The sequence below is a fragment of the Salmo salar genome, chromosome 04, assembly GCF_965601325.2.
Source record: "Salmo salar chromosome 04, fSalSal1, whole genome shotgun sequence".
In the NCBI taxonomy this organism is placed as follows: domain Eukaryota; kingdom Metazoa; phylum Chordata; class Actinopteri; order Salmoniformes; family Salmonidae; genus Salmo; species Salmo salar.
The window spans coordinates 79,106,422-79,117,423 of NC_138294.1; the positions used below are offsets into that span (position 1 = coordinate 79,106,422).

The window sequence follows — 11,002 nt, forward strand, 5'->3', positions numbered from 1 at the left end:
CAGAGATGTTCGATTGGGTTCAAGTCCAAGCTCTGGCTGGGACAATCAAGGACATTCAGGGACTTGTCCCGAAGCCAATCTTGCATTGTCTTGGCTGTGTTGCCCTGTTGGAAGGTGAACATTTGCCCCAGTCTGAGATCCTGAGTGCCCTGGAGCAGGTTTTCATCAAGGATCAATCTGTACTTTGCCTCAATCCTGACTAGTTTCCCAGTCCCTGCCACTGAAAAACATCCCCACAGCATGATGCTGCCACAACCATGGTTTACCGTAGGGATGGTGCCAGGTTTCCTCCAGATGTGACACTTGGCATTCAGGCAAAAGAGTTCAATCTTATTTTCATCAGGCCAGAGAATCTCATTTCTCATGGTCTGAGAGTCTTTAGGTGCCTTTTGGCAAACTCCAAGCGGGCTGTCATGTGCCTTTTACTGAGGAGTCGCATCTGTCTGGCTACTCTACCATAAAGGCCTGATTGGTGGAGTGCTGCAGAGATGGTTGTCCTTCTGGAAGGTTCTCCCATCTCCACAGAGGAACTCTAGAGCTCTGTTAGAGTTACCATCGGGTTCTTGGTCACCTACCTGACCAAGGCCCTTCTCCCCTGATTGTTCAGCTTGGCTGGGCGTCCAGCTCTAGGAAGAGTCGTGGTGGTTCCAAACGTCTTCCATTTTAGAAGGATGGAGGTCACTGTGTTCTTGGGGACCTTCAATGCTGCAGACATTTTTTGGTACCCTTCACCAGATCTGTGCCTCGACACAATCCTGTCTCTGAACAGACAATTCCGTTGACCTCATGGCTTGTTTTTTGCTTTGACATGCACTGTCAATTGTGGGACCTTATATAGACAGGTGTGTGCCTTTCCAAATCATGTCACATCAATTTAATTTACCACAGGTGGACTCCAATCAAATGGTATAAACATCTCAAGGATGATCAATGGAAACAGGATGCACCTGAGCTCAATTTCAAGTCTAATAGCAACGTTTCTGAACACTTATTTATATAAGGAATTTTGTCTTGTATTTTTCTTTTATACATTTGGGAAAATCTCTAAAAACATTATTTTTGCTTTGTCATTATGGGGTATTGTGTGTAGAATGCTGAGGAAATATGTTTATCAATCAGTTTTAGAGTAAGGCTGTTACGCAACAATACTGTGAAAAAGTCGAGGGGTCTGAATACTTTCTGGAGGCACTGTATCCCCGCAAGCATGCTATGACACCGACATGCATTTCTCTATGTCAGATGGCTACTGCGTCTGCTATACAGATATAGACATTTAAAAGGAGGGTAATTCATACATTTTTGACCAGAATATTTCGTATAAAGATAAGCATTATATTGTTAGATTATAGGAGTAACTCTGGTAGGCATGAAACAGTCTTCCTCATCTCGAGTTCAACTGTCAAAGTCAGCCGGAGCGCCAGGGCGCACTGCCTTCACATCATAGGCCTGCAGTAGCTAAAGCTTAATAATAGCCACACCATACCAAACCTTCACAAACGTTTCTAAACTTTATTAGGGTAATATCAAAAGTAAGTCAAGCCATTGTTTATAATGTAAACCAGGGGAAAAAATCACTACGCTCCCATGTGCCCCTCTAAATAACCACACAACGCTCCCCAAAGCAACAACAAAAAACATTGAAAACCCTCCCCTATTTTTGACCACCCTCCACCCCAGTAAATTTCGATCTGTCCCTAACCATGAATAGGCTATTTTCATAGTGAAAACAACTTATCATTAGTTACGATCATTAACAAAGGGTTACAATGTACCAACCACTGGACCAGTTCGTTTGCATGGACCGGTTTCCCGGGCGGATGGAGATTTTTCTTATGGACCAATGGAAGGGTCCGCTTACGCGGGGCACCGGGCCATGCAAACGAAGTTACCCAATAGCCAATAAGAATGCAAAGATTTCTACTGGGAGACCAATAATCAGCGGCATTTGCCTGGCGCTCCTACTTGTGTTGAGTGGATCATGGTCTAGGGTGGGACAACAGCTACTGACGTCTCCACATATCCTAGTCGCTCCGGTTCTTATACGTTCCGCAATTTATGTGTCAATTAGAACCGCATGCAATTTGGTTGGTCAATTTGGGGGAAGGATTGCGAGTATTTAGGGAAATAACTATTTCCGTGCCACTGAATTAACCGAAATAACAATCGGAAATGGACGAGAAGTGTTTTACGAAGGAGATCGACTTATGGATCGAGCAAATCAACGACTGCAAACAGCTGTCAGAGAGCCAAGTCAAAACGCTTTGCGAAAAGGTAAGGTATACGGAAATATAACTTTCCACTGTAAAATGTTTCAGTGTAACATTTAGGGGGATGATACTATACATATTGCGCAGTTTGTCGCTATCAGCACTTGCCAAATAGCTTATAACATAATCCTGTCTAGTTTCAAGAGCGGTTATTTATATAGACCTACACGCGAAAGTAGGCTATCTAAAATGTTCGTCAGCCTTTCAGAAATGGTAACATGTATGCCTTACAAATTATAGAACTATTCGAATGTGGTTGTTTGACCCTTCCATTCTTCCCAGACATTCTTAAAATGGCGCCGATGTAAGTAACACAGTGCACAAGTTCTCATTCTCCTCAGCTGTAAGACTGTTTTAGCATTTCACTGCAGCAAAATGAATGGTTTATTTTGAAGAAGGCTAACCTTTACATAAATTCATATAAACAAGTTTTTGTTTTGTAATTTTTTTTAAATGGCAAACCGTGTCAGTAGTGGTGGCCCAACTTGAAGACCAGCTAAAGAATGCAAGCCACATAATGTTACCTGGTTTACTACCAACTCATCCAGACTGTCTCATTTTAGTTATGGGGGGGGGGGGGATTTAGCGTCATACTGTATGACTGAGTGTCCTGTGGCAAAATCATTGCGTTTGTCGAAGAAATGTCAAGCATTTTTGTTTGATATAGTCAAACCATACACACTTGAGTACAGTTGTAAAACAGACATACACACATCCTGGATTCCCACCCTGAGTGAACTGAACTGTGGGACACGACAAGAACTAGGTCAGACAGAAGTTTCACTTTATCAAGTCATCAGTACACCACCTAGAGTCTGAGCAGGGATTCTTCATAGATAATCTTTTCACTTGGCTGTTACACTTATGTATGGGCTTAATACTTTTTTTGAATAACCAGGTGTGTCTACTCATGTACTCATTTGACTTGTTTACAAACAGGTGATTCATGTCCTGAGATGATTTGTAGGTTAGAGGCCAGGATTACGGTATGGATGAAAATGGTACTCGGCTAGAATTTCCCATTGCCAAATATTCACCACTAGGCTACAAGCCTGTGGTGTTCAGTCTCAAGCGAGTGGTTTTGCCATTTACTCAATGGTTTCCATTTTGTTGTAATCAGTTTTCTCACACACCCCTGAACACGTGATTGACCAGCTCTTAAACAGTAGGTGTAAGCATAGTAGTGGTGTGGTTTTAGAGCGCACATTTGCTCAGTGATGGCTGATGTATCCATCCCCTGTGCATTTTGGTAATGTGTTCAGCAGAATGTGCAGCCAGAGTAAAAATGGCCTTGGCTGTGATTGATTCTGAGTTGCATCACTACCACATTGTTGCTGGGCTCTGACTCAATATAGCACTGGTGGAATGGCCTCTGTCTTGGGATACAAATTACAGAATGGGGGGGAAAGAGTGATTTACTGATTAACTTTACACATTGTTTATTCTGTGAAATCATTCTAGGCTAAAGGTTTTCTTATTACTATTGTCTAGTCTATTTTTTATTTTTTTATTATTACACTCTATTGCACTATTTCCTGGTCTGGCATGTTTAATTATTTAACCTTTTATTTATCTAGACAACAAATTCTTATTTACAATGACGGCCTGCCGAAATGCAGAAAGCCTCCTGTGGGGACAGGGCTGGGATTTAAAATAAATGTTTAAAAAATATATAGGACAAAACACACATCACAACACTACATAGACTTAAGACGACCACACATGGTAGCAGCACAAAACATGCTACAAACATTATTGGCCACAGACAACAACACAAAGGGCAAGAAGGTGGAGATGGCAGTATATCATGCAAAGCAGCCACAACTGTCAGTGTCTGTGATTTGAGTCTTTGAATGAAGGGATTGAGATAAAACGGTCCAGTTTGAGTGTTTTCTTGCAGCTCGTTCATCGCTAGCTGCAGCGAACTGAAAAGAGGAGCAACCCAGGGATGTGTGTGCTTTAGGGACCTTTAGCAGAACGGGTATTGCATGTGGAGGATGAGGGCTGCAGTAGATATCTCAGATAGGGGGGAGTGAGGGTTTTATAAATAAGCATCAACCACTGGGTCTTGTGAAGGGTATACAGAGATGACCAGTTTACAGAGGAGTATAGAGTGCAGTGATGTATCCTAGAAGGAGCATTGGTGGCAAATCTGATGGCTGACTGGTATAGAACATCTAGCCGCTCGAGAGCACCCTTACCTGCCTTTTCTATAAATGATTTATCCGTAATCTAGCATGGGTAGGATGGTCATCTGAATCAGGGTTAGTTTGGTAGCTGGGGTGAAAGAGGAGCGATTACGATAGAGGAAACCAAGTCTATATTTAACTTCACCCTGCAGCTTTGACATGTTCTGAGAGAAGGACAGTGTACTGTCTAGCCTTACTCCCAAGTACTTGTATGAGATGACTACCTCAAACTCTAAATCCTTGTGCAGATGATACAATCTTATACTCAGCTGGCCCCTCCTGGATGTCACTTTTTCATAGCCTCTAGTAGAGTACTTTTGCAAGATCACCCCACAGTCTGTCTGCAGTTCTGTTGTACAGACGTTTCAATGCCATGACAGAGGGTATCACGTCTGCTGCAGACGCAGTTGATGAGCTTATTTCTCCAGTCAGGTGTTTGAAGGGAGCTAGGAGTGTTCATGTTTCAAACTTGTTCTCAAATGCCATTTGAAATAGCAGCAGCGGTATGAGAACAAGCACATTCTTGAGCATGCAATACGGATATCCTCAGTATGAAATCCTCGTCGACCCACTGTGCTGTCAGACTCCGCATGCTCATGGAGCTGACATCGCTGGTCCAATGTCAGTCGTGAAGCTAGTAGCAGTGACGCCCATAGCAAGTAGCTCATGGATGTGCGTTTCAACAATACTGTAACACTGGTAGGGCAACATGTGAAAAATAGCGCCTACTTGGTAGTGTGTACTGGGGCTCGACTAGTCGGCGAAAGCCAACATCATCCACGACAGAACGGTTGATTGTCAAGCAAAATGAATTCCATTATCTTGTCATTAATGGATTTCGCCTTTGAGTTGTTTCACTGAAATTTTCTTACTCTTTCAAATGACTGCTTGACTTGAACTTTTGGTGTTGGAAGTGTGTGTGTGCTTAGTTTTCTGCTTTTGTTCTAAGTAGTTGCTGAATGTCTGGGGGTGATGCAATTTCAAATGAGTAATTAGGTTTGTGGTATTGAAAGATTTCACCCCCCCCCCCCTCGGAAAATAATAGATGACAAAAAGCAGCACAAAGTTGCATATGGCCTATCTTTGACATTTCAAAATAGATCTAGACCTCAGACATTGGGCTAGGTTAGGAATGCTGTGTAGCTCTTTATTTAAAAAAAGAATTGTTGCTTTGTCATCTACCTATGTTTATTTTGGTATGCACGTCAGCTTTTACATTGGTTTTGCACATCGGTGCTAAACTAGACATCGGGCCGATGTTGGCATTTTTAGCTAATATCGGCTTACTCCGATATGCTTACCGATCGTGCACCCCTAATTGTAAGTTCAGTCACTCGCCCCAACTGTGTGTGGTGGAGGCAAGCTAAACTTCGGAGAGGGGGCAGTGTGGTGGGGGTACCTGTACCAGACAGAGGGAGACAGGCCAGGGCACATGGTGAACAGATCTCCAGGTGGAATCCAAGCAGCAGGCAACGGGAGTAGGTGTCACACCCACTTGGGAGAAGCTTTATTTTTGGGGGGAGGCAGATTCCTTGTAGAAAATCCCAGCTACCTAACGTAGCTAGCAAGTCTCTGTCCTCTTTTTTTTATGTTTTATTTTTTTATTTTTTTTCCCCCCCACATGGAAAAGGTCGTTAGCTAGCTATATTTCATTTCCGGCATATGGTACTTTACGACGTGTAATTATCTGACTTAAACTAATTTGAGTGCCACCGTGTATCATATTTTTGATCAATTACTATTCTATTTTTACTTGGGTTTTATTTTTACTAGTCTTTTGTATTCACTTTTTAGATTGTCGAAAGGTGAACATGTAAGCATTTCATTGCACTGTGTATGACGAATTAACAAACTTGAGGTTTTTAGCTGGTGCCAGCAAGGCATATCTTTAGTAGGTGCGGTTATGAGGGGTGAGGCATTTACGTCATCCATTCAATATAGACATGTTGAGATCAGTTGTTTTAGGTTACTGATGAAAGATGAGCTGTCTTCTGAGGTCATACCATATTGTAAGCTGTATTGACTCTGTTATATACTACATTATGTTTACCGAAGTCCCACTGACCTATAATAGTTTGTCGTGTTCTGGCCTATATCTGATACTTTTTATTTGTAATTTCTACTCAAATTAATTTGGAAAAATATCAGGTTTGTTTAATATGCCTTGGTCGTGCTGTTTGTCTCCTCCATCTGCCAGTGTCTCTCCCTTGCTTTCTCAGGGTGTTGCTGCCTGGACCAGAGATCTCTCGCTCATCTCTGACCCACACACAGTGACAGTCTTGCTCTACTCTATGCCTGCTCCTCTCCAAATGGGATTCATGCTCTAAAAGCTCCTTATACCACTCAACCCCAGTGTAGTTCTGCCAACAATGTATAATCCCAGCCAGACACCTCAAGGAGCATCTCTACTGATTTAGTTTTTAAATTAATTTTTTGTCCCTTGAATGGTCTGGAGACGGGCCTAGGCATATGTTGCCACTCTGTTTAACCTAGAACTTTTTTCAAAGACCAACACTGGTGCTTTTTTTGGGGGGGGGGGGAATTGCATGCAGAGCTATATTTGTTGCCAATGCAATCAGGTGCATTATATAACAGTAGTGGACTGTTTTCCGCTATAATATCTGCTTTGCCTCCAGCAGGCCTTATTCTTCTTAGAGCTGCCCTTCACAGTCCACTGGTTTCTAGGAACTGCATTGCCATTCAACTAGCTTGCCAAATGTCATTGGTCTATTTTCTTGGAGGTTACAGGTGGGAAGGGAGGATCTCAAATGTTTTGCCATGTAGCCTACAACAGCCTTATGTTTTTTGTCCAGGGTAAGGAAAGACTTTGCCTAATTGTGTGTGGTTTTGTCCAGGCAAAGGAAATTTTGACCAAGGAATCCAACGTGCAGGAGGTCCGATGTCCTGTTACAGTGTGTGGAGACGTCCACGGCCAGTTCCACGACCTCATGGAGCTCTTCAGAATCGGAGGGAAGTCTCCAGACACAAACTACCTGTTCATGGGAGACTACGTGGACCGAGGCTACTACTCTGTAGAAACTGTCACACTACTTGTAGCACTTAAGGCAAGTATTGTTATCGTACCCTTGGAATTTTGAATGACCTTTCAAATATGAACTTTCCCTACGAGAGTGCTCAATGATAATTTGCACAGGGCTTTGTGACATAATGCTAAGACACTCATTCAGAATGCCCTGGTAGGCTATTCATTCAACAATGCTGTTTAGTAATCCCCTGTATTTGAACATTGATCGCAGGTTAGGTACCGTGAACGCATCACAATCCTTCGGGGGAACCACGAAAGCAGACAAATCACACAAGTGTACGGCTTCTACGACGAGTGCTTAAGGAAATACGGCAATGCAAACGTATGGAAATACTTCACAGACCTCTTCGATTACCTTCCTCTCACGGCCTTGGTAGATACTCAGGTAAGAGGTGTTCATGTTTTAAGTATCCCTATGTCTTTGTTATTACAGGGCTATCACTCCATTAGTGTGCCTGTGCAGGAGTCGTTGTTGATGAACCTGGCCTGAGTGGAATGGCAACCATGTATTGTGCTAATTCGGTTGAGTAAACGTTGTTAAGCTAGATCCTTGTTGTCATTTTGAGGTTTCACACATTTAATCCATATGAGGTTGAATCTGCAGTGCTTTAACTGTTGTATGCTGTAAATAAAGACTCACTCAAGGGTATGCATCATATGTCTCAGTCAAACTGTTACTCAGAGTCAGAACCAATATTTAAATGATCATGTAAAATGTTCTGTTTTCTTTCCCTTATAAGATATTCTGTCTTCACGGAGGCCTGTCTCCGTCCATAGACACGTTGGATCACATCCGAGCGCTGGACCGTTTGCAGGAAGTGCCACACGAGGTACATGGCTCAACAACCCTGCTTCTGAGTATACACTGCTGTCTCATTGCTGCTAGTTAGAAGTAGCTTTTAGGTACAAGTCTAGGATAAGTTAGGCTTAGGAGCAGACAAACTTCAACCATTTGGTCGAAAAACACAACGGACCATATCAGCTTTCGATCCTACTCTATCTTATTGCCTCCCCCGCTCTGTGACCCTATTCACCATATAGATCTTTATCCATATCTTTATTACTATGCTGCTTACACACGTCTCCTCTCTTCCACAGGGCCCCATGTGTGACCTGCTGTGGTCAGACCCAGATGACCGTGGGGGCTGGGGCATCTCCCCCAGGGGGGCCGGCTACACCTTTGGCCAGGATATATCCGAGACATTTAACCATGCCAACCGCCTTACCCTGGTCTCCAGAGCTCACCAGCTGGTTATGGAGGTAAGCTGTCTGTCGCTGATTCGCCATGCTTGAAATCTCAAAGGTGATCATAATGTATGAAAGTTTATCTGAATGCATTAAGTTAGCCCCCTCATTCAGGTTGATGCACATGTACTATAAAATGTTGTCTGTAGGATTGTCAGATTTCTGATTCACTACTACACTGTTCTCCTGTGTTTTGTTTGTTTTTTTCCTATAGGGTTACAACTGGTGCCACGAGCGAAACGTGGTAACTATATTCAGTGCACCAAATTACTGTTACCGTTGTGGTAACCAGGCATCTATCATGGAACTCGACGACACCCTGAAATACTCCTTGTAAGCATATTGATTACCGTTCAGTGAATGGCCAACTGTCTTCAGTTTGTTGCTCTACCAGTAAGGTCCTCTAGTTCTGAAGGAGGAAGTAAAAGGGCGTCTGTTAAATGACCTAAATGTAATGATCCATCAACTCTCAACAGGATTTTAGATTAAAAACAAGATGTGTTTGTTTTCCAGCCTGCAGTTTGACCCTGCACCTCGTAGAGGGGAACCCCATGTCACCCGTCGCACCCCGGACTACTTCCTGTAAAACCTCACCACTTGTACAGTATTGCCATGATTTATGAAAGTACCTTCAGCGTCCAAAACCATGGGAGAGGGGGGCAGGGTTGGGCAACACAGCAAAACATCAATGTACATAATTGTATTCACACCACTATTTAAGCATTCACAAAACATCTGTACATGGACCAAAAAGTGTTAAATTCTCCAAGGACTCTTAATTCCTTACTCCTCAAGCTCTACTCCCCTGTTTCAAATATCAAGATTAGCACAGTAACCAAGGTTTGTTAATTGAAACCTTTTCAATCCAATGCACCAAGGCTGATTTTGTGAATCTGCACCTTCAGTTTTTTTTTTACCTGTTTGCACTTTTTTTCTTCCCCAATGCAGATGGTTTTTATCTCAATATCAAATGAACAGGCTGAAATTTTAGGCGGCCTTTTCAAATGGCTCTTGCACTAAAAAGGGTGTTATCATTTATTACAACATCATAGTGTGGAAATGTATATAAAGCACAGGAAAATCACAATTGACTGGACTGGGCCTTTGTGATTTTACAAGTCAGTAGATGGCTGTTAAACTCTACAGCAAGTTTTATTTTTTTGTCTTAAAAAAAATAAAATAATTGTCACCAGGTTTTTGCTGGGTTAAACAGATGCCCTTCCAATTGTGTATGGCAGACAGATCAAGAAATGCCATTGGAAACAGTCACACACTAAGTCATAATCATGAGGAGTGAGTTTGTATTGAGGGATCCTGTTGAATAAAGAATGAAGTTGCTCCTTGACTTGATGTGTTTACTCAATTGATTTTTATGGCTTCATCTGATAATGCTGATGGACTTGACTAATGATTCTGTGATCTAAGTGATGGCACAATATGCTGACAAGAGTAAACTATGATTGTAGGTGAAGAAAGAAAGCTACCATGGATGCTGAGGATATTTTGTTTCTTCATTACGTCCCTTAGTCTCATTTTCATATAGCTAAGCATTAACTTCACTGATTTTAATCGTACTGTAGGGATAAATACTTCGGATCCAACAACCAGTAAGCCACTGCTAATTTCCCAAAATCGTGTTACTGTTGATAGGTGTATCAGATATAACATGGAAATATACAAATTATGGTGAGAGTGCCGTCTCATGGCAGGACTCGAAGTTACAACACGGAATGTGTGTCAAGGTAAAGATTTGGAGCTACATGCGACAGCTGATGGAAAAAGTATCGTCATACTTGAGTAAAAGTGAAGATGCCTTAATAGAAAATGACTCAAGTGAGAGTCACCCAGTAAAAGAGTATTTGGTTTTAAATGTAGTTAAGTATTTAAAGTAAAAGTGTGTTTCAAATCGTTTATATTAAGCAAACCAGACGGCACTATTTCCTTATTTCTGTTTAAATTTACGGCTAGCCTGGGGGATCTCTAACGCTCAGACAATTTATTATCGAAGCATGTGTTTCGTGAGTCCGCCAGATCAGAGGCAGTAGGGATGACTAGGGATGTTTTCTTGATAAATTCATACATTTGACTTTTTTTTTTTTGTCCTGCTAAGCATTCAAAATGTAACGAGTACTTTTGGGTGTCAGAAGAAAAAAAAAAATACCTAATTTGTTTTATTACGCTGGGACCACTGATTGACAGCCTACAGAATTAAAGAGTAACATGCGCAGATATAATTTTATACATTTTGGACGCAA

The 11,002-nt window shown here is 42.0% G+C and overlaps 1 protein-coding gene across 1 annotated transcript; it reads left to right on the forward strand.

Moving 5' to 3' along the window:
- Positions 1–1,950: 1,950 nt before the first annotated feature.
- Positions 1,951–10,092, forward strand: LOC106603816 (serine/threonine-protein phosphatase 2A catalytic subunit alpha isoform). Its single transcript, XM_014197980.1, has 7 exons — positions 1,951–2,271; positions 7,312–7,521; positions 7,714–7,887; positions 8,243–8,332; positions 8,601–8,762; positions 8,962–9,080; positions 9,261–10,092. The coding sequence occupies exons 1-7, from the start codon at positions 2,170–2,172 to the stop codon at positions 9,331–9,333; spliced, it is 930 nt and encodes a 309-aa protein (XP_014053455.1). The 5' UTR covers positions 1,951–2,169; the 3' UTR covers positions 9,334–10,092.
- The last annotated feature ends 910 nt before the right edge of the window (positions 10,093–11,002 follow it).